The sequence below is a fragment of the Salvia miltiorrhiza genome, chromosome 4 (genome assembly GCF_028751815.1).
Source record: "Salvia miltiorrhiza cultivar Shanhuang (shh) chromosome 4, IMPLAD_Smil_shh, whole genome shotgun sequence".
In the NCBI taxonomy this organism is placed as follows: Eukaryota; Viridiplantae; Streptophyta; class Magnoliopsida; order Lamiales; family Lamiaceae; genus Salvia; species Salvia miltiorrhiza.
The window spans coordinates 43,377,658-43,402,187 of record NC_080390.1 but is presented as its reverse complement, the minus strand read 5'-3'; the positions used below and the strand labels follow the sequence as shown (position 1 = coordinate 43,402,187).

Sequence of the window (24,530 nt, the reverse complement as noted above, 5' to 3'; positions counted from 1 at the left end):
TGAATTAATATATTCTTATGAAATATATAATATATAATATCTAAAATAATATTAAAACAAATACTCCTCCGTCCACTAATTCATGACCTAGGGGAGGAAACACGGCTTATTAGTTGAGTGGAAAAAGAGACCTTTAAAATGTATTGTTTATTAGTTGAGTAGAGAAAACGTGTAATGTTTATTGGGACCCACCAATTAAAAAACATATAAATAATTACTAAAAATGAGTAGGACATGAATTGGTGGACGAAGAGAGTATATAATAAGGGTAAAATAGACAATCAACATGTTGTGCATAAGGCACTTTTAATAATAATAATGATGATGATGATGATGATGATGATGATGATGTTAACTACTCCCTCCGTCCACGAAATGAGTACCCATTTGTGGACGGCACGGGTTTTAAGAAATGTATGGAGTGTAGTGTGAATAGTTTGAGGGTCCTACTTTTTGAGTGTATTAATTAAAGAGATGTGTGGGGTACACTTGCCAAAAAGGGAAATGGGTACTCATTTCGTGGACGGACGAAAAAGGAAATATGGGTACTCATTTCGTGGACGGAGGGAGTAATAACTAATGAAATTATTGGTGATCATTAATTGAAATTGTCATCATCAGTGTATGATCGCGGGGAGGGGGGGATGTGTGTATTATGAAAACTCTACTTTTAAACTAAAATGGATTCCCGCGGCCTCGTATTTTTATCTTCATATTCCCGCGGCGTCGTATTTTTAGGGTCAAAATTCATTAAAAGTTAAGAGCCCACACATATAAACTTTTTTTTTTTTTATGATGCTTAATTTGGTCAGTCACGTTATATGTATGTACGCATATTACGCCATCATTTTGTTGGTTTTTTTTTTTTTTAATTACAAGATTACATAATGAATTATACCATATTCCTAAAAAAATACATAATTTATTATTAATAACATTTCTCAAGCATTATAATTTGATGTTATAATTTGATGGTGTGCAGAGTCAATATTGACTCTAGTAATATTGTGTTTGACTCTAGTGTGTTGAATGTTGATAACATTTTGTCGTCAATAGGGGTGTAAATTCGGGTACTCGCGGATACCCTATCCGCAAAATGCGGGTACTCGTGGGACGAAATCATCCGAAACCCCCATCCTCACCCGTCCCGCCTACATGCTGCGGGTATCCGAATACTCGCAGCGGGTATTCGCTTTTTAAACTATAATATCAAACCATATATTATTTGGATATTTATTCTGATTTTTGCGTTCACCAAGTCCTAAGATAATATAAATACATAAATCAAATAATTACATGTATATATGAATATTTTCAAATGCACTATATTGTGTAAAATAAGAGAGAGGTGAGAAAAAAAAATATTATGAAACTTCTAACTTGTAGTATATCTTTTTTATTTTAAATTTGTTAATTACATATTATATAGTATTAAATTAAAGCTCTTGTCACAATCTTTAATTTTATATGTATGTTGAATATTTTATCATGAATCAAAGTGCATGTGTTTAGGAAAAAAGAAAGATAAAAATAAGAATAAAAAATAAAAGAGAAAAAGAAATTTAAAAATTATGGAAAATTTCTACGTTTAAATTCGAGATTTCTATGTTGAGAGAGAGAATTATTTTTAAAAATAAATAATAAATTAATGTTAAAGTGATTAAATAGAGAGCTTTAGAAAAAATAAAAAATAAAATCTCACAAAATTTCACATTAAGAGAGAATCCACGGAAAACTTTGAATACTAATCGTATTATATAATTATGATAGTGGAAAATAGGGTCCACCTACAGATTCAATGTTTTTTTTTTTGAAAAGTAAATAAATTCATTAATAAACACAAATGTGGAAGAGTACCAGCGGTACTCATCCCCAAAAAGTAGAGTACAGATACAGTCACTAAACAACACACCAATCTCAAAACGCAAGAAAAAAAAATAAAAATAAAAATAAAAACAAAGAATCACCAACCCGAAAACTTCACCCAACAAACGAACAAGACTCAAGCAATTTTTGTCGGAAAGCAGCTAACAGGATCCATCATCCACTCAAAGGAAGAGTAATAAAAATGATTTGGATTCTTGGCTTTTAACCATCTCCACGTGCAGAAAATGATTTCATCCACCGTTCTAGAACTATTAGGGCTTTCATCTTTGAACACTTTGGCATTTCTGAATTTCCAAATCTTCCAATAAGCACATTGCCAAATCATGGTGCAAATTGCTTTTCCAACCTTATTCCCTCCTTTCTCAACAAATTGACAGAAGTGATCCAAGATAGATGACTGGGGAATATAGCTGAAATTCAGCCATTTATAGATGGCCTTCCAAACCTGGTTCGAGTAAGCGCACGAGATCAGAATATGGTCAGTAGACTCAAAGAGAGCAGGGCAAAGGGGACAACTGATTCAATGTTTGAAATGAATTAGTTTGAAATGAATCACCAACCCGAAAACTTCACCCAACAAACGAACAAGACTCAAGCAATTTTTGTCGGAAAGCAGCTAACAGGATCCATCATCCACTCAAAGGAAGAGTAATAAAAATGATTTGGATTCTTGGCTTTTAACCATCTCCACGTGCAGAAAATGATTTCATCCACCGTTCTAGAACTATTAGGGCTTTCATCTTTGAACACTTTGGCATTTCTGAATTTCCAAATCTTCCAATAAGCACATTGCCAAATCATGGTGCAAATTGCTTTTCCAACCTTATTCCCTCCTTTCTCAACAAATTGACAGAAGTGATCCAAGATAGATGACTGGGGAATATAGCTGAAATTCAGCCATTTATAGATGGCCTTCCAAACCTGGTTCGAGTAAGCGCACGAGATCAGAATATGGTCAGTAGACTCAAAGAGAGCAGGGCAAAGGGGACAACTGATTCAATGTTTGAAATGAATTAGTATTGATTATCACCAATTCATCATCATTAGTGGTATGACAAGGACATTAACACGGACATATCTCTATTCTTTTTGTGCTTATTGCAGGATCTTTGATAGGAAATGGCCATACAATTTTTGTAGAGCAAGAAGAATCTACATTTATTATTCATTAAAGAAGTCATTCTCCAATAGTAAAGTATAGTTTCTTCTTTTAGGAGGAAACTAGCTACGACCATTACCCACCGACCAAATGCTTTGGAATTGGTCTACTGTAGTATCGATCTTATGAATGAAATCGATTCTCCAGGAGAGGGGGACAACTTTGGCGAAGCCGCGACCGTAGCCAGGGCTCAGCCGTAGAGTGCATATGTGTACTCAAAAAATATAATATAAAAATATTATCTTTCTTCATATCGATTACTTCCTCCGTCTCGCTATAATAGTCCTATTTTTGTTTTCGTGACGTCCCACTAGAATAGTCATATTTTTATTTTTAATAATAGTTTTACACTACAAACAATGTGACTCACATATCTTTACACATTTTTATATTCAGAAAATAAATTTGTTAAATTTCGTGCTGAAAAAAATAAGACTATTCTACTGAAACGGAGGGAGTATTACTTTTCATCATAATAATAATTACTTTGAATTATTTGGCATGTGACCCGCCCACACCTGCGCCATACACTTAGTTTCAGCCAATTAATGTGATAAATAAGTGATTTCTTACACATTATCATAAGTTATGGTCTTATCTCTTATGGATATATCATATACGTAACAAGCATCTATCATCTTCCATTTGTTAGTAAACATGCATACACGATATAAAGGTATCTGCAAATCAAACATTTTAAACGCATGATTCAACCATTCATACTCTTTTATAAGGGCATGCACTGAAAGTACACATAAAATGCTAGAGTCCGATGGAATGCACCCGCCTAATACACTATTTTTTCTTTTGAATTAGAATTACAAAAGACGGAACCACTACACCACATAAATGTGAGAAAACTACATCGCACGCAGATGGAATTGAACCCAAGACCTCTCACAAAGAAGAATCTTTAGGTGCCTTAATTTTATCACTTGAATTAGGCTTCGTTGGCCCCACCTCATACACTTATATATACTACGCTCGTGTCACTACAATTCACCAAGTCTAGCATAAAATATATCCCACCTCATTATCTTGAAGGTAATTTTTTTTTTTACAGAAAAATCTTCAAGGTAATTTTGCAACATATTAATTGCAACGTTACGAAATCGTGCTAAACAAAATAGGTGAGAGTTTATGCTTTATTTGAAAATTAATCATTATAATAATGATGTGGTTAGAGGAAAGCAATGAGGATAAAGAGCAACAGCCACAAATAGAAATGCATTTTGAGCCTTTGGATGCCAAACAAAAAATCAGGCAGTGGGGTCTTTTTCTTTAGGACTACTAGTTGAACATCCATGCCCTAACTCCTAACATCACCAGAAATCACTTTTCTTAATCACTTGGGAATTCCTATCCAGAAATTGCAAAGGTCACATGATCTGCATCTCAATTTAAGGCTGACAATAAAAAAATAAAAAAATAAGAATCCACCAATCATTCAAGTGGGGAACCTCTTGTCCAAAACTGCAGTTCTTCAAACAGAGCATGCAGTTAGCTAACACTCTGTTTCAATATACTCCCTCCGTCCACAATTTAATGCCCTATTTGGGTGTGGACACGGAGACTAAGAAAGCTGAAAAAGATGTTGTGGTGAAATATAAGGGTAGTTGACTAAAGTGATAAAGGTAGTTGACTAAAGTGATAAAGTGTAGTAAATATAGAATATAAAAGTGAAAAAGGTGTTTGAAGGTGGGTCCATTAGTGGCAAAGGGTAGTAAATATAGAAAAAGTAGGAGAGTAAAAGGGTATAAAAAGCAAAACAGGGCATTAATTTGTGGACAATTTTTTAAAGCCAAACAGGGCATTAAATTGTGGACGGAGGGAGTATCTTTTTCTGATTGATAAATAAGTAAAGGAGAAAAAGCTTACAAGAATTCCGGGAAATCATGATGATATCAAACAGAGCAATTTCAGACAACCAAACAAATATGTACAGAATTTATTTACAGAAGAAGAGGGTAGAAAGTAAGTCTGAACATCTTTTAGCATATTTACAATGGTGATATTTACATTACAAATCAGCAATATTATATGTCAATATATCAATCAGCCATGCTGCAGTTAACCTGAAGAGAATAACACGAAGCGGTGTTCAGCTAGGTTTCTGCACCAACATCTCCTCAGATTTCCAGAATGTAGAAATCGATGATTCTATTCAACGATGGCAAAATTTGGAAGTGATTAGCACAACTGAGCAAATGGGCAGCTCAAGAATTTTGGAGAGAGGAAAGCCACTGTTCCATGTACTCCCTACCGCCTGCCATAAAAAGGAAGACGAATTAACAATAGTAGAGACGGTTCAGCACATTTCATCAAAGAGAAGATGTGAAATTTCTCGATCAGATTTTGTATGATCGAGTTTAAGAATATGAATATGACCATGCCATGTCAAGGTATGGTGATATATGAAAAAGGCAAAATATTAGATAAATTCTAGAGGTGCACATAATTGGAACTGCATTTCAAGAAAGAAAGCAAAATAAATTGGAGTTTGATATCATTCTATGCTTTTAATTCATGCATTTCAAAGATGGAAAGACTTGTTTTCCCCATAACATATAGTAATGTCCATTTTGGGGTATTCCTTTTTCCAGAGCTCTTTTTTTAGAGCCATTTATGGGTATTCCTAAGCATGAGATTCATTGGTTTTTCTTGTGAATAAGGCTGAAGACAGTCGATACAGAACATAATTTCAGCTGTCATAATTTCCATATAATCAAACAGCATAAAAGCCTAAAAATATGATCAAAGTAATAATGGATGCCTAGAGCAGAACAGAGCACATGATCATTCCAAATGCACCAAACATACAACCAAATAAGCTCTTGTTGAATGTGAATTCACAAGCCAAACACTGTGACTTCAAGTCATACAAATTAAAAACTGTGACATTTGAAACAACAATTGCTAGGAAATTGAACTACGCATTAAGAAGTAATACCAGCAGAGTAACCATCCTTAACGGCGCCCAAGAACTGAATACTGAGATCAGGCTCCTTCTCCTCCAATCTCTGGCAATCATGCCTATAGCAAGGGACCAGCACAGCAAAGCTGCCGTCTCCCTCGTCATCACTCTGGATGAAATCGGGGGCGTGGGGCTCCATCCACCCGATGGACCAATCGGAGTCATCAGATTCGGATCCTGATAAACCAACCCCATCTGATGGCACCAGCACCATATCATACTCTTTATCAATCCTTCTGCTCCTCTCTTCCCTACTCTTCCATTTCCTCTTCAATTTTCTATTCCTCATCCCTCCATCACCCTTCTTCATCGAGTAGAACTTCAAGTTTTCAGCCTCTCCTCTCAGCCCTAAGCCCCATTCCCCCAAAGAATTTATTGAATTAATCAATGAACCATTTGAGACTTGCTCTTTATCTTTCCCACCCAACCACAACCATGGAAATCTAGTGAAAGAAATGGCCATTTCGACAATGTAAGGTCCAGAGGTAATGTACTTGGAGATGGACAGAATCAATGAATTTGAAATAGAAAGAATTCAGGCTCAATAAAAATAGCAGTTTCAGACAAATAATAGATATTCGATGTAGAACTTTGTTCCAATCAATCCAATCTACGACCCAGAAGGAAAATCAAAACTTCGGATATTAAATGCTAAAGCAGCATCAAATGATTTGATTAATAATGTCTGCTCAAAGACATTACACAATTTTTGAAGAGTTTTAAAGAATGTTTAAATACAATCTGAGCTCAAAACATGCCAATATGCGACTTCCAGCTTAGATTCAAATACGCAGACACGTATATATACATCACCAAGACTTCAATTTCAACAGTTCAGCGAGTCCTACACAAGAATGCTCAAATTTTGAAAAATGTATAATTTTTGTTCGTGAAATCCAAGAAAATGATCAAAGGCAACCGTATTCAAAAAGGCCCTTTTGTCCGCCTCATTACCAACCCGTAAAGACTGCAGCTTTTTGAAATATCAGAAGAAAATCGAACGGTGACAAAGCTGAAAAGCCCAAATTGTAGCCGGGATTGAAGAAACAAACGAGAAATCCCACGAAAAAAAAAAAACAAAACAAAACACAAAAGCGAGCTTAATAACAGGGATAATGATTGTAGAAGATGAAGACAAAGCTGGAAATCCCCAAGGGTTCGAAGATTTAACTATCTCTCAAAGAATTCCATTTTCGTTAGACTCCCTCTGTCTATGATATAATCTTACACGCATCAACACATAGCTTTAGAAATGTGAATTTATGTAATGTTATTGTAGATTAGGTGTTGTGCCCGCCGATGCAAACGTGTGAGTGTGTTTGTCCTACTATTTGCACTAAATTACAATTAAGCCCCAAATATTTCAACTTCATACAAATTCAATCAGTTGGTTTGCTTTCTTCGATTTTCGATTAGCATTCAGAAATTTAAAGTAGTTGCTCTTGGTTCCGATACTCAATTAATCAAGTACCTCTCCTTTTCATTTGAACTTTTTATCCACAAAAGAAGAAAAAAAGAAAAAAGAAAGTTAAAAGAGGAGCATATATTCTTAGTGATGAATAGGCATGCAGGTGTTGCAATACAAGAATATAGTACAGAAATTGCGTATATTGACAAGCTATAACCCAAACAACACGAAAAATGACTTTCATTTGGGTGTTTAAATTCCAAAAGCAAGAAAATGAAAACAAGTATGGATCGTACAAAAGCAACAAATCACATTTGACATATCTATGGATAAGAGAGGATCTATAGATCGAGTCTTTTTTTTATATGTAATATAAGTATTTTATATTTATCGGACAGTAAAATATATCATAAATATATATACAAATGTATATGTGTAGAATAAATAACATAATACATAAGTTGAAATACAGTAAAAAGTAAATTAATTTATCCAAGTGAAGATACGGGCTTGCCATTTTCTTCAGTGACATGCGACGAAGTTAAATAATTTCATGAAACTTTGTCCAACTTCAATTAATTATTTTTAACGAGTTTTTAAATTTCTAAATAAACAATTTGTGTATTTTTATGGGCACTTTTGGTATAGATGTGTGATTAGGGTGTAAAATATATTCATTGTATTCTAATATCTTGTTTGGTACAAAATATATAATCATTTATAAATAAAAATTTGAAAATATTGTATGATTTTTTATACTTCCTCCCATGTGATATACGTAATACAAACATAATAATAACAGCTTATATATAATTTTAATACATTCTACCAAATAATGAATTATATATTAAATAATATTTTAATACTCACTCCGTCCGCCAAAAGTGGACCACTTTTACTATATCGGGCGTTCGCAAAGAGTATACCACTTTCCTTTTATAGAAATGGGTCCACCATCCACTTTAATCTTTTATCCTTACAAACACTCTTTATTTACAAAAAAAACCACCGCAAATTCAATCTCAATCACACATCTCATAAAGTGGTGGGACCTTTTCTCCACTACATCAAAAATTATCATCAATTTTATTAAATCCTGTGTCCAGCTAAAATGGTCCACTTTTGGCGGACGGAGTCAAATATGATATTGATATGTTATAGAAAAATATATTTATCAAACCAGTGGTTAACACTAAAACTTTTTATTTTTAGAATTATATGAGATATCAAAATATAATCAAATAAGCAACGGACAGATTGAACCCAAGACCTCTCACAAAGTAGAGTCTTTGAGTGTCCTCAATTTTACCACTTGAGCTCGACCTCATTGCCAAGTTAACACTAAAACTACTATTATGCATAAATGCTGGCAATTGGAATATAAACTTTCTCACACGCAATATATTTCATCAATTAAGCGCTTCTATCGGAAGCTACTGACAATCAAGTCTAGAAAGGTTTGGATAAAAATTGTCAAAAATGTTTGAAGTTACTTTGCAGTAAACTTACAAATTAAGCAAATATCTAATCTTTTAAGTTAAAAACTTCTTATTGGTATCAATTAATTCAATTTATGCATACGCATGTATATACATAAATACACACATATATAGGGATTGTATAAATGAAAGCTCAATTTAAAATATAAATTATAAACCATTCTTAACTCTTAAATCATGAAGATTTACAATAATTTTATTACTTTGTTATATATATTCATTGTATTGAGTTTAAAACTCATAGGGGGCATTTTTTTTAATTCATCACCTTTTAAGGTGAATTCATCATGTCAAGTATCATATTTTTGCAATTCGTAATTCCTAATTAATATAGATTTATGTCCTCAATGGGACATCAATAAATGTGAATTCCTGTCTATGAATAGTGAGATTTAGGGTTCAAAGCCTACTGCTCCCCCTTCCCCGAGGTGTCAAAAAAATTAATATGAATTTATAGCCTTTCCGACAAACTATAATGAAGTAATAAAAGACAAAAAGTGTTGCAAACTGCAATATATGACAATTTAGTCCTCACCAAGAGTTGCAAAACACAAATATATATCAAGGAAATTAAGTAGAAAAAAGAAACCCACACAAGTACAATGCAAATTGCAGTTATCATCTACTATTGTTGACTTGTGCAGTATATAGGACAAGTAGATATTTGCAAGTTGCTTTTAACTTGTACTTTAATGGAATAAACTCAGTTTGTTGGTCAAATTTGAATACAAAAAATGACCCAATTGCATAGGAAATATCCTCACATGACACGACAAAAGTGTATGTATGGTCCAAAAATATACATCTACTAAAGATTAATTGAATATTGTGTTCAATTATATTGATACACATTATTGTAAAGTTTAGATCGATATAACATAAGAAATCTCACACCAATTCATATTAAAACATATTTTTTGAAACTAATTCATATTAAAACATATTAGTTGTGCATTTAACATTAAAGGCTTATTTGTTCTTATTTGATCCGGATGATAAGACTGTGTATAGTATATTTATGATATCCTAATACTTTAAAATATATATAAAACTCATAATTCAATACATATTATATAAATTTGTAGGATTTTAATATATATCATGCATCTCCAAGATGGGAGACATAGTACACAACATAATTCTACTTTATATTAATTTATTAATAAATAAATATATATATGTGTGTGCGTGTGTGTGTGTATATATATATATATATATCGTGGATTATAGATAGTATAACACATCTAACCAATTTAATATCTATGTTTTATAATGTACAATTAGACATCTCAATCATATGTATTATGTCAGAGAAATGATATAGTAAAAATGACCAAATATGGTGAGAAAGGAAATGAATCTGAAACGTTAGATATTCAAATTTTATAGCTGATATGTGCCTAGATGAAAGAAAATTTCACATAAGTTCGAATATTAAGGAGCGAAAATTTTAACACATTTACAAACAACTAATTATTTGTAGATTTATATTGATTTGTTCATTATTCTCATTTTTCACAAAAATGACTATTCTCATTGGATCTCAATTCTCTAACCCTTTTATGTAATATTCCATACCATCGAATAAACGATGGTAATTAAGCAATTCAATATATTTGGATTCATACTCTAGTTCTTTAGGTGGCTCGAATTTTCAATCTATTATGCGCATTGGCGGATTCAAGATTTGTCATTAGAAGGGTACATAATTTATTGAAGTACAACGTCTGAAAATATCTACACGGGGGTTCGGGGCGGGAGCCCCAAGTCAATTTTTTTAGCATTTCGTATAGTTCATTTTGATATCAAAGTAGAATTTTAATGGGCTTAGAATTAGAATCAATCACTTAATATAATAAATAGTTGTTCGCAATTCTAATAATTCAAAGTACATTAAAAGCATATAAAAAACCTACTTCTATGCGTTTTGTTTCATCTTTAAAAAAAATAAACTAATTTCATTATTAATACTTTCTCATTTTACTTTAACTCGATGATTGACTCAAATTCAATAAAAATTATCTAAGAAAGGGAAATGAGACAAAAATAACACAAATTTAACAATTTAATGTAACAAATTTTTGTAAACAATTCTTATAGTCATGTTGTAATAACCATAGTCATGTTGCGCGAGGCAAAAACTGAAAGGTTGATTTTGCAAATCTAACACATTCCAAAATGGAAGCGAAAAGAAAAAATGGAAAAGTAAAGCGGGAATTACTTGCATGGGACCACAGACTTTGACGATTATGTTACACCTTTCAACTTGCAGTTTGAGTAATTGATTATCTTTTTCAACTTTTCTACCTCCACTTTGATTCATTGAACATTTGCACGTTTATTATCCAACACAAATTAAAAGTTTCCAATGCAACGGCTGATGAGGAAAGTACTAACAGAGACTAGTTGTTTTTTAGAATAACAGAGAATAGTTGTTAGATTAATTAATTATTTATGATTTGCTAATGCATTATTTATATTAAGATAACTTGTCAAAACCAGCTACCCACCTAGCTTGGTTCATGTACTTTAAATTGTGACATGATGTTTTATATGTAATTATTTGATTTTATGTCTTTTCCCAAAATTCTTAAACATGTATATTTGGAGAAATATCGGGAATTTTTAAATCCTCTCATACTCATCTGTCTCAATTTAGCATAGGATTTTAACCTCTCTTTTTATTATTATAGAAAAAAGAAAGAAAAAACCAAATATTTTAAATGAATGTGTGATAATGAACTTATCGGGACGTAATGAGAAAAATAATTGAGCTATCAAGATTAATTGATATGGTATGGTAGCAGTGTTAATTCATTATTATTATTATTATTATTATTATTATTATTATTATATTAAAAATGGAGTTTTCAATTTCAAATTGATTTCAAATCAATTTCAAAATTGAGTGGCAATTTTGTAGTTATAATAAAATGTGTTAATAGGGGAATCTACCCACATTGATAAAACATCTTACAAAACTACCCACATTGAAAGTCAAAGACCGAAAAGTGTACTTGATGGTGATGGCTTGCTTGGTTTTTTGTGTAAAAGTTGATGATGATGGAAATTGTGTAAGAGTTGTGTAAGAAAACAGTTAAAATTGGTACAAAATGTGAGAAAATGTGAACTCACGTCACTTTCATGCATTATAAGATTAAATAGATTTGAAAATTTTGAATAAATTAGGGGACGTTTGTGTGTTACAAACATTAATACGAAGGCCAAAAAAATCACGATTATGTCAATTATTAAGCAAATTTTTTTTTTGAAACCAATGAACCATGTACCCGCCAGTAATTCGTAGCCGGCCGCAGTAGCCGCTCACGTTTGTGACCGGCGGCTACTATTCAGCGGATACGAATTACTGGCGGGTACTTGTGTTATTCGCTTCAAAAAAAAAATTGTTCATAATTAACATGATTGTGAATTTTTATCCTTCGTGAATTTTTATTGTTACATATGTACCGTTATTTTTAGATTTTTATTTAATTTTACAAGGGGAAATATGAGAGATAGTGAAATATTTACAGTACAAGAAGTACACATGGATGAGAAATATGAGAGATAGTGAATCTGCCAAAATTTGGATTATAGTGGGGGTAATAACACTCACTTTATGCATGATTTGATTGCACATAAAATAATAGACTTGCACATAAAATAATAAGAAATTATATACCAATTATTTGGAAATTCATATATTCGGAAATGAAATAATATTCTATAGCCAAAAAGTAAAGTATCCACCATAAAATTATTTTCGCCATCAGTAGCCGCTAACAAAAAAGATAGGGCGGCTACTGGCTCCGTTGTACGATTTTCTGGCGGATACTGGGTCTGTTAGGCAGAAAATATTATTTTGTGTCAAAATATGTATAATTTTTAATTTTTCGGCTTGTTATGAATGTTTCAATATAACATACGCATTCCTCTTTTGTATTTGTTGTTTTTTTTTGTTAATTTTTTAGTAAAAAATTAAAAGTACACACTGAGAATGTGACTCTGCAAAAATTTTAGTTGTAGTGGGGCATTTATGCTAATTTTATGCATGCGTGATGCGACATGCAATAATAGATTGAAGCCGTATTGAATGAACACTACACTTCACGTGAACTTTTTCTAAGGAATCAAGTTTAGTCCTTATAAGGCTGCATTTGTGAATGACCAAAACACAAATTGAAATACTCACCCTGAATTTCAGAAAAGAAATTTAAGAATATATACCCTAAAGATTTGAGTGGTTTTGTGCGAGAGCAGGCAATTTGTGTTGAATTTCAGCCCGAAAAGGTGATTCTCCTGTATTGTTTGTATAAATTATAGTTTGCATGTTTAATCGTATGTTGGTTTTAACGTTGAGAGCATGTTTTACGTTATTTTAATGAATTTCTTTATTATCTGAAATTTAAAAGCATGTTAGGGAAATATTAAACCTGTTTCTAATATAATTGAATGTTTTGAACAAAAAAAATGAAGTATCCGCCAGAATTTCATTAGACGACGCCAATAGCCGCCGACCCCACAAGGTCAGCGGCTACTGGTGACGGCTAACAATATTATGGCGGCTACTTCATTTTTCGTGCTTATTGTGATATTTTGAACTTTTTAAGCATATTTTAATACTATATTTTATGTGGTTTTATAGATGGAATTCGTGAGATACATATATGTGAGATACAACGGAGTCGTCGATGGTATATACTATGTTGGCGGGGCTACGGAGGTCCTTCCCCTCTTAAATGAAACAGTTGCGAGCCTGATATACAGCATCAACAATGTAATGACAACGCATTCGTTGAGCCCGAACTATCAATTGTATTATTTGGCGACCAATCGATTTGGAAGGGAGACGAAATGTGGCTTGACTGACGACGATGATGTGCAACGCTTGTTGGAAATTGCCGAATATCCCATGGTGTACGTTGAGCACAACAACGACCCGGCCGAAGAAGCGTACATCCCTACTTTTGATTTTGCCCAGGCTTCGGGATACGGAGATGATGAAGCACAATCTAGTCAGTATAAGACGTCGTATCATGGTCGCGAGAGCGCGCCTCCAACACAATACTTTTCATGGGATGGGCAACCGTTGGACGAATCCGCATGGAATCTGAATGAAATATGCGGGAGATTCAACCAGGTGCGGACGGATGGAGCCGTACAACCTGAAGACGAAGCCGAAGAACCTGATGACGATTCTGATGAAGAAGACGAAGAATACGATCCAACAAACGAGTCGGGCACAGATTCTGCCGCCTCTGAGGATTTATTAGACGATGATCTGATAGAGTTCACGGCGACCGAGCGAGCAGGTTGGATCCGACAAAGTAGAACCCGTCACGGAAATCCGACGGACTCGACCGGTGATCTATCTAATTGGATAGTTCCGTTGATTCCAGTGGACGCCACGACTTCGCTCGTTGCTCGCGAGAGTGACCTGTCCAGAGTTGCTGATTTGGGGAAGAACTCTTTTTACAACAGTAAAGAAGAATTGGTCCTTGCTGTTGGCTTCTGGAATATGAAGCAAGGGGCTGAGGCAAAAGTTGTACGCTCAGATCAGGGACACCTCTATTACTGGCGGGTAATGTATGCATTAGGTTCAGAATTTTTTGCGAGCGGCTATTTTTTACTGGCGGGTAATGTATGCATTAGGTTCAGAATTTTTTTTTGTTTCCAAATATACTTAAAGTACAATTTTTTACATCCTCGTATTACTGTTTTATTATACACAAACTTACCTTCATTATTTTCAAACTTAGGGCATTATACGTCAATCATCTTACAATAATTGCACATTTATCTGATTTTGTGCATTTTTAACTACCTATCTTACACATTTTCTTACACAATTGTACTTGTGTAAGAAAAGTGTACGAACTTTTACAAAAAACCAAGCAAGCCATCACCATCAAGTGTACTTTTCGGTCTTTGACTTTCAAAGTGGGTAGTTTTGTAAGATGTTTTATGAATGTGGGTAGATTTAATTCCAACCCAAATGAAATTGAAGGTTTATTTATAAGCTATACACTTTTTTTTCTTTAACTTCTTATTTTTCTATTTTTATTTCTTTTTTAAAATTGTGAAATTCGACTTATTATAAAATATTTTATATGCATATAAAATTAAAGATCAAGAGCTTTAATTTGATATATGTTATGTAAATATTGGATTTAAAATATAAAAATTATATTTATTTAAAGATTAAAACTTAAGAAAATTCTCTCTCCTCTCTCCTCTTTTTCTTGAATAAATCTATTTTGTTCAATTATCTTTTAACTTATATTGTTTTCTTTTTTCACAATATCATTTTTTATTAATATGAATTATTCTTTATTATTTTTATATTAAACTAAAATATATTTATCTTAAATTATAGTATTTTTAATTATATTTAGAATTTTTATATAATAATCAAATGATAATCAATTTTATACTATATAATAAAATATAAAAATATTTTTCGTGCATTGCACAAGTGCAAATGCTAGTTATAGTAAAATGACGCTTAGTTAGTTCTATTTTCTTTTATTAATAATAACAATTACTTATAAAACATGATTTTTTGATAATTTTTGATTTTGCACAAGAATTAATATTTTTAAATCAAATACATAAACTTATAAATTGTCTTATTTTTTCACAAAATTAAAATTGCCCTGATTGAAAGCTTACGTGGCAACATTAGAATTGATGTGAAACTAAAAACAATAAATTTATAATTAATACAAAATTGAAAAAGAAATAAAAAATAAATACAAAATCCACCCCACCCCACAACCTCCTTCTTCCTCTCTATCCAACTTAGCCAAGTCTGCGGCCTCCCCGCCGAAATCAAACTCGAGTCTCTCATATCCATCTCCAACTAATTGTAAATATCCTATATCTCTCATCTATTCTACATCATATTTTCAAGAAATACACAACACACGAAAGAAAAAGAAAAGTGGCCGGGGTTAGTTTTCACATAATTCGGAGCATTTCTGCTTCGGTTGTAACACCCCGATAATTTAGATTTATTTTATAAGTTTAATTAATAGTATTTTCTTGTATAGCTTATTTTTTAAAATAATTACATGATACATATAGATATGCACCATTAATTTTATTAAGATTATTATTATTATTATTATTATTATTATTATTATTATTATTATTATTATTATTATTATTATTATTATTATTATTATTATTTTGTTTCCTATTAGAACTAGAACTCTTTAAAGACTAGTATAAATATGGGATCTATTTTCAAACCCTAAAAGAGACGGACACACTAATTAATTAGGGTTTGAGAGAGAGCAGGGAGGGCCAGAAACGTGTAGGCAGAAGATCTGAGCTGGAGTCAGATTTTCGCAGGAAATCAAGTTCTGGCAGTTTCGGGAGAACGGCCATAACTTCCTCCACAGAACTCCGATTCAAGCGAAACAGTCGGCCACGGAAAGCTCTCTCGAAGACGAAGAAGTCGTATTTCTGGGCAAAATACGATTTGAGGACGTTTGAGGCTTCAAACGAAGGCTTGAAGCTGACTGGTCTGTTCAGCTGCGATTTTAATTAGGTGCGGTGCAACTAGAAACCTCGTTCCGGATTTGATTTTTAGTCTTGACTTTAAGGTGAGGGATTATATGCTTGTGGTTATATTCATGTATGTTTTTATATGTTCTTATTTCATGTTTGATTATACATGTTCAGCCATGTAGAAATACATGTTCAGAAAATCAGCCATGTTGAAATACATGTTCAGCCATGTAGAAATACATGTTCAGAAATTTAGCCATGTTGAAATACATGTTCAGGGGCTTTCAGTTCGCCCATCAAATTATCAGTATATGTGTATGACAATGTGAATTATTTTGCATGTTTAAACTTATGTGAATATTTGCATGGTTTCTCACTGAGTATATTTTCAATATGCTCACCCCGTATCTTCTCAGTTTTGCAGTTCTGGAGTTGAGGTGGCCATGGAAGTCGAGAATGACTAGAGATTTAGTATTTCTATAGAAATTTAAGTTGAAACATGTTACTTTTTAGTTTATCATTTTATTTCATGTTACTACTTTAGTTTTGACAAGTTGATTTTAAATTGGTTTAAACTTTTATAATTCAAGAAATTTTATTTTTATCTATTAGTTTTCAAAGATTTTATATTGAAAAGTTTATGAAAATTGGGGTGTTACATCGGTCGACTGAGTCGCACTGGAGCTCGTCATGGGCGATCTCGCCATTGCAAGAAATCGGCCACTTTTTTTAAAATTGGTTATGAGTTTGATCAATTTTGACCAATTTTTTACAAATGAAAATGTTTAATTTATAGAATTAAATGAAACATGATCGATCTACTTTTTGAGTAAATGATATTAGTATATTTATTCACTCAAAATTTCAATGAGTAAAAAATATTATTTAAAGTCTGTTATTAGAAATATGGAGTTGTGGGAAAAAGTAGTAAGTATTAAAGATAATTTAATCTTTATCGAGGTAAATTTTTTATTTTTCCAGACTTTTTTATTGTTTTTTTTCTTTCAGGGAATCTTTTATTTGTTATTATTGAGATGATTCTTTTATATATTGCTCTACAGTTTTGACTTATGCGAATAGTGCAATGTATTTGAGATTGAGACTTTGAGTTATTGGGATGATATCTGTTGTTGCTAGGGATGTTAAAAGAGCCCGAAATCGACGGGTCGATCTGAATAGATCGATAAAAAATGAGGGTTAGGGCTGAAAATTTTTAGCCTGAAAAAAATTTAGCTCGAATGGCCCGAACCGAAAATACCCGAGCCTGATAAGATTGGCTCGAAAATCGAGTGTGTTAGCCCGATTAACCGAACAATTTCTTAATAATTGATTTTTAAACTTTAATATTTTATTTTTTAATTCGATAATAACATTTTGATACTTGTAGAATATGTTTTGATTTTTCCAACACTTAATAACAAACATCTATGATATAAAAGTCAAAGAAAAATAGTTATTTATGTTAAATCTAGTATATTTTTTATCGAAAACGAAGTTAAAGTTAGATATTAAGTAAACTTACGTTAAAATAACACTAATTTTTTTTTAATCTAAAACAACGCGAAATGTCTTGATTTAAAAAATACGACATATTTTTATTACAAGAATATGATTATCTATAAAAAAATTAAACATATAAAAAAATCGAAAATTTGCGGACTCGAACGGGCTAGCCTGAAATCGAGTGGGTTAGGGTTACGGTCGAAAAATTTTAACCCGAAAAATAAAAAAATCGACTAGCCCGAACCGAAAATAAACCGAAACCGAGTGGGTCGGTTCGATTGACATCCCTACTTGTTGCTGTGAATTGGATGATTCGAGTACTTGGCAGATTGTGTAGTTGTGTATTTGTTGTGTGGTTATTTGAAAAGCATACTTTGAATATTTGAGTTTATCATTGTTTAAGCTTTTAGTTCACTTTTCTTCTTTTTTTGGCTGCGATGATATTGCAAATTTCTTTGAAAAGAATATCTTAAAAGAAAATTTCTTAGCAGATTGTGTATTTGTGTGGTTCTTTGAAATTTGATGGTTTTGGCTGGACAAATATATACAGTTTTTGACACTACAATTTACAAAGTACTTATGATGAAAATAAATTGATTGACTAATTTGTCAGCTTGGTCTTCAAAGCATTGGAGTAACTTTAATATTTGACTATTTGTAGATGGCTTTTTCGCAAGAAACACAACAAGCTAGTAATAGAGTTGTGATAGACGGGGAAGAAGAAAATGAAGATATTGACGTGGACATGTTAGAAGAGGTTCAAATTCAAGATGAAGCTCTACAGACAGAAACACAAGTGGAACAAATAAGAACTCACAGCAGGAAGAAGAAGAGGAAAACAAAATAAAAAGAAACAGTGCAGGAGCCAGAGAAAATGGAAGGTCAACCAAAATCTACGCACTGGAAAGGATTTACTGTTGAGTGGGTCGAAGAAGGTGATCCTCCAAGAAAGTACGAGGTAAGTTCCATGGCAGTTAGAATGAGGCTTAAGATTGACAAGTATTGACTTGAGGAAGAAGCTCTGAACCCAATAATGAACCAAATTCTTTACATCGCTGCCGCATTGGATCCAAGACAAAAGATGAAGCATGTGGAGAAATGCTTCAAATCAGTTTATAGAGTTGAACGAGGGACCACTTTGACTAGTGAGGTTACTGCCTCAATGCATGAGATGTTTGAGTTCTATATGGGATTGTATAAGGTGAATTTGCCTCCACCTCGAGCACCTACTACCTCCGCTGTTACTCCATCTCAAGGGCATAGGGATTTTCGAGGTGCTCTTACTTGTTTAGCCAAGGATAGTGATGAAGAGCCTGAGGAATCTGATGCAAACAAGCTTACACTCTATCTCACTCAGAAGCAATTGAAATTGTCAAATGATGTTTGTGATAAGTTTGATATTTTGAAGTGGTGGTCGAAGAATAGTCCACGGTATCCCATTCTGTCTGAGATGACTAGGGATATATTGGCTATACCCACGTCTAGTGTTTCTTTCGAGTCAACATTTAGCACAGGAGGTCGCGTTCTCTCCCCGTGTAGGAGCTCATTAGCATCCAATATGGTTGAAGCGTTAATTTGTGCTGAGGATTGGTTGAAGACTAGTTCAATTAACAAAAAAGATGAGGAAGGTGTGTCTATCAAAGCGCTGGAAAGGGAATTTCAAATGGGTAAGTACACATTGTGATACATTTTGTTATTAACTAAATCACTATTGTTTGTTAAAGTAACTTATTTTTTTTTTCTTTTTTTATTTGTCCATAGTGTTAATTAGCAAGCGAGAGGAAAAGACAAGGACAACACAGACGACTCAAAGTGAGAGTGGAGCGATTGCGAGTTGATCATCACTATTTGAGATTTCTATTTTACTTATTATCATGAATTGAACATTGATGCACATGAGCTTGTTTTCATGTTTTATGTTTGAGCATTGTTAAACTTCAAGACTCGATGGTTAATCACTTGAGCTTGCTTTCTATTTTTATGGTTTGAATGTTTGATGGTTCATGGTTGGTTGTCTTTGGTTCTTAGATTAAATTTGGATATTTTAATTATTTTCATAGGTGGATTATTGATACAAGTATAAAAGATATTTCAATTTTTTTAATTAAGTTTGGTAACATTTGAGTGTATATTAATTTTTGTAAGTAACAAAATTTACTTTTATTTTTTATTAATAAATGGGTAAATATCACTTTATGTCCCATCGTTTGGCCGAATTATCGATTATGTCCCAATTTTTCGATAATATCTAATTGATACCCAACCTATCAATATTTTTTTAATTGTGTCCCGTAAAAAATTTTCGACGCACGGAAGTTGACGTGGAATGCCGGAGTTTGATTACGTGGACTTATTAATCCACTTGGAATTGTCAAATTCATTATATTTTAATAAAAAAACTTAATATAATCCATATCACCTCATCCTCTTTCCTTGCGCCAAAAGAATCACATCATCTCCTTCTCCGCCTCGCCGCCGACCTCCACTCCTGCGACGCTGCCGCCACCACCACCATCACCGTCAAGCCTACCGTCAACGCCGCAGAAACACCAAAGGCCGTCTACCATCTCAAGCCTACTGTCGACTCCTTTCTTCTCCTCACCTTATTTCCTCACTCTCCACGAAACACCACAGGTCGTCTACCATCTCCAGCGGAATTCCGCATTCCCCGCCATCGTAGTGTTTCCGACGACGAGAACAGTCGGCCACCTTCTCCCCAATACTTATCAACACAAAGAATTTTGTTTATAAATCCTTATATTTCGATTTCTCTTCATTCTTCGATTTCTGTTTCAAAAATTATCTATTGTGTAATAGTTGAAGTAAATCATGAATAGAGAATGGAGCAAGAGAAAATCTTGATAGAATTTTGGTGGGTATACGATTTTGCGACATCCCTAACTCCCTTCTCCGTCCCCAATCTCCATGACGTCTTCTGCTACCATGTAGCCCTCTTCCCCTGCGCCAGAATGGGTCACCTCATCCCCTTCCTCCGCCTCGTCGCTGACCTCCACTCCTGCGGTGCTGCCTCTCGCCGCTTCCCCTGCCCCATGCTTTCTTCCCTCTCGCCGCCTCTCTCCGCCGCCGCCGTCGATCTCCCTGTCCTCTGAGAACATCAAATTGACGTTAGGGTTCGAAATCATCGCACGATTGGAACAGAGGAAAGGTATTTCGTGGCGGCGGAGGAATACCTGAGAGGAGAGGCCACTGCGTCGAATGTGTATTTTGTGGCGGCGAAGATCGCGGGTGAATGGCGACGAGCTTGGAGCGGCGGCCAGCATAGGTGCCCTTGCCCAACGAAGAGTTCTTCACTTTTCCCAAACTTTAGAACTTTTTAGTGTTGATTTGGGTTTTTTTCTTCACACTCATTAGTATTGTTTTAGTGCCACATAATTATAGCTGGCAAATCCAACTGTTTTAATATTTCCACGTCACAGTTTCCGGCGTGCCACGTCAACTTCAGGGCGCCGAAAATTTTTTAGGGGACACAATTAAAAAAATGTTGTTAGGTTGGGTAGCGATTAGATATTATTGAAAAGTTGGGACATAATCGATAATTCGACCAAACGATGGGACATAAAGTGACATTTACCCTTAATAAATATATACCGATATGTGTGTGCGCATGTGTAATTATATTGTCACATCAAAAAATGAAACAAATTTTATGATAGTTCTATCAAATATCAAATTATGTTAATACTAGACAATTTAATTAGTGGTAGCAAAATTTTCGAAACCAACTAGTGAAAATAATAGGCAGGTCGATTAATTTAAGTCTATATATTATTCTTTTATTGACATCATCATTTTAAATCTATTATGTTAATCAACTTAATAGATTTTAACTTGTCATATAACAATTGGGATTGGATGGAACATGATCAAGTTGGACACACTCAACCAAATGGGTTGGGTACAGAATTAAACGAAAAGAAAAAAAAATTAAAAATTACACTATAATGCAGGTATGCGAGTACCCTAGCTAATACCCACGTCGGGTATTAGGGTATTCAACATAGCTGTCAGGTTGAATGTCGGGTAGAGGAAATCTTGGAAAATCAGGGTCGGGTTCGGGTAAGGTACCCGATCCGCTCCATTTAGACGCCCCTATAGTTACAGTATTTTTTTTATGCTAGTATATACAAACGCGTGTCTGCAATGTCATTGAAAGGACATGCCTAATTAAATCAATATATAGTCGTTTATTTCACATGGCTTAAAAAAATACAGGTGGCTTGTAATGATAAGTGCTACTTTTATTTAATTTTTTGTGTTCCATAGTTGGAGGGGATGGGACTACTCATATTAATAATTGGGTATATATATGTGGCACGATAAGAGTGGCTGAATGGGCATTGGATCGGAAATATCTAGGTGGCCATTAATTTAATTATCGAACAATCATGAGCAGTTATTAAAAGTTAATTGGATTGATGTGATGCAGATGGAGAAAACTGATACTTATTCAACCAAATTATTTACATCTCTTCGTTTACTTAGTTGATTGATATTAAGTTTAGGGCAAATGGTTTTTAATACCCACTTTTATAATACATCTATCAAATCTACCCACCTATATAAAACATCTATGAAAAATACTCACTTCATAGTGAAATACCATTCCTACCCTTATACTTAAACCTCTCTTAAATTAAAATTGGGCTTAAATGGTATATCGGCTGGAAACTTTCCTCGTGCCCGATAGGTTACTCTGTAATCTGGGTCTGGACTGTGAGACAATGCCACGTACTTTTAAGCAAAAACCAGTTTAATTGATCCTTGTTCAAATTGATCCCGCGCTTCTCAAAATGGTATCAGAGCGGGTTTTTATAGAGGAATTATGTAATTTTTAATTTATTTTATAATTAACCTATGTGGGAGGAGACTCCACTGAAAATTTATGGATCCGGACGAGTGTCCGAGATGTGTACGATACAGGAATTCTCTCCAACATTTGGAGGAAGAAACCAGTCGCCTATTAGGCGATCTAACATGGAACAATCGAGCCCTCGTTACCAACCTACGACGAGGAGGAGATATCGAGCTTATTCGCGAGATTATCGCGAGTATTCAATTCTATCATGAGAACCTCATGAGATTCGCCGCAACCAGAACGGCGATAGAACGACACAGAGACGAGGCCCATCAGTCACACGATTGATGGAACCAAAAAACAAGGCGGGAGTAGCTTATCCAAGCTACCACAAGATCGAGCCAGACTCTTCCGAGAATGTCAACCTACGGGAGATTCAAAAGACGGTGGAGTATTACGGCAACAAGCTGTATGAGCTACCGATGGAGATGAGCAAAATATCACTCAAACAAGAGGAAATACTAACCCTCTTGCGTGATATCCAGAAAAGAGTGGAGGAGATCGAAAGGCGAAAACCATGTTCCGGCAAAATTCGGAATCAATGGTCCAAAGACCCAACGTATCTACCTCTATTCGATGTAGCACCCAAGGAGTTGCAGCCGAAGGACATAATCCGAATCATGAAAGGCAAATATCATGAATAGCCTTGACAGAATCGGATTAGAAGATCTACAGGAGTTAGCAGAATCTTTTGCTAACCTCAAAATGGTTGATCTAAAGATGAACCAAGGAGATGAGGTGCCCAAAACCGAGCCTCAAGAAGGAGAACCGTCAAAGAAGGGACCGGCTCAAGAAGATACTAGCCAGTTCCAACGGACCAAAAGACGGAGGCCTCGGATGCAGGATACTCCTGTAGGAAATGTCACACTAGAACCAATCCATCCATATGGATTGATTCTTAACCTCGACGAAGCCAGTTTCAAATAATGGGAGGGTCTCATCGACGAATGGGCTTCATCATTGAATGTCGTGATTGCCACAATAGATTACGACAAAAAAGAATTTTCCAGAATCTTCGAAGCAAGCTTGGCGGGCATGGCAAAACAATACTGGGATAAAATCGAAGTCTCAGCAAGGGAAGAGATGTTTAGTAGCACGTCAATTTATGAAATCATTAAGGAGACTACTAAACAGATTAAAATTCATTTCTTGGGAATGGGTTTTTTCGAAGGATCCGCAGAGGAGAAGCGCAAGAAATATCAACAGGCACTTTACAATCTAAGATTGATGGTGCTAGAGCCAAAAGCTCTCGATGAATTTCTGCGCCTGTACACCCTATATGTACATATGGGGGTTGTTGATGATCAGAAGGCCATGGATCTCTTTTTTCCGAAGTTTCCAAGTCCATGGAGGGAAATGCTCATCAATGAGTATGTTTCACCAGGGGGATATCCACTTGACAGCGCTTCAAGGAGGATGTCTTATGTCCACAAGAAACTGTCCGAATGGTGCCAGAAGGCAGCGGACCAGAGGAATCTCAAGAGATTGAGGAGACTCAATAAGAAATCTCCATTGATGTGCGACAACATTGATCTTCCAACAGAGATTGGTGCTGAACTGCTATATCAAAGGAAGAGCCGAAAGAAACATAGGTACCAACCCTATGAAAGAAAGTCCAGAAGAAGTTCTTGGAAACCAAGAACTATGTGGACCAGACAAAAGGCGCGCTCCTACAAATCAGGCCAACGGAGCGGACCATCAAGAAACTG

The 24,530-nt window shown here is 34.2% G+C and overlaps 1 protein-coding gene across 1 annotated transcript; it reads right to left on the bottom strand.

The window, feature by feature from the left end:
* Positions 1-4,945: 4,945 nt before the first annotated feature.
* Positions 4,946-7,663, bottom strand: LOC131021860 (uncharacterized). Its single transcript, XM_057951181.1, has 2 exons — positions 5,997-7,663; positions 4,946-5,312 (listed from the first exon to the last, which is right to left on the bottom strand). Exons 1-2 carry the CDS (start codon positions 6,481-6,483, stop codon positions 5,263-5,265), a joined length of 537 nt encoding a protein of 178 aa, XP_057807164.1. The 5' UTR covers positions 6,484-7,663; the 3' UTR covers positions 4,946-5,262.
* Between the last annotated feature and the right edge of the window lie 16,867 nt (positions 7,664-24,530).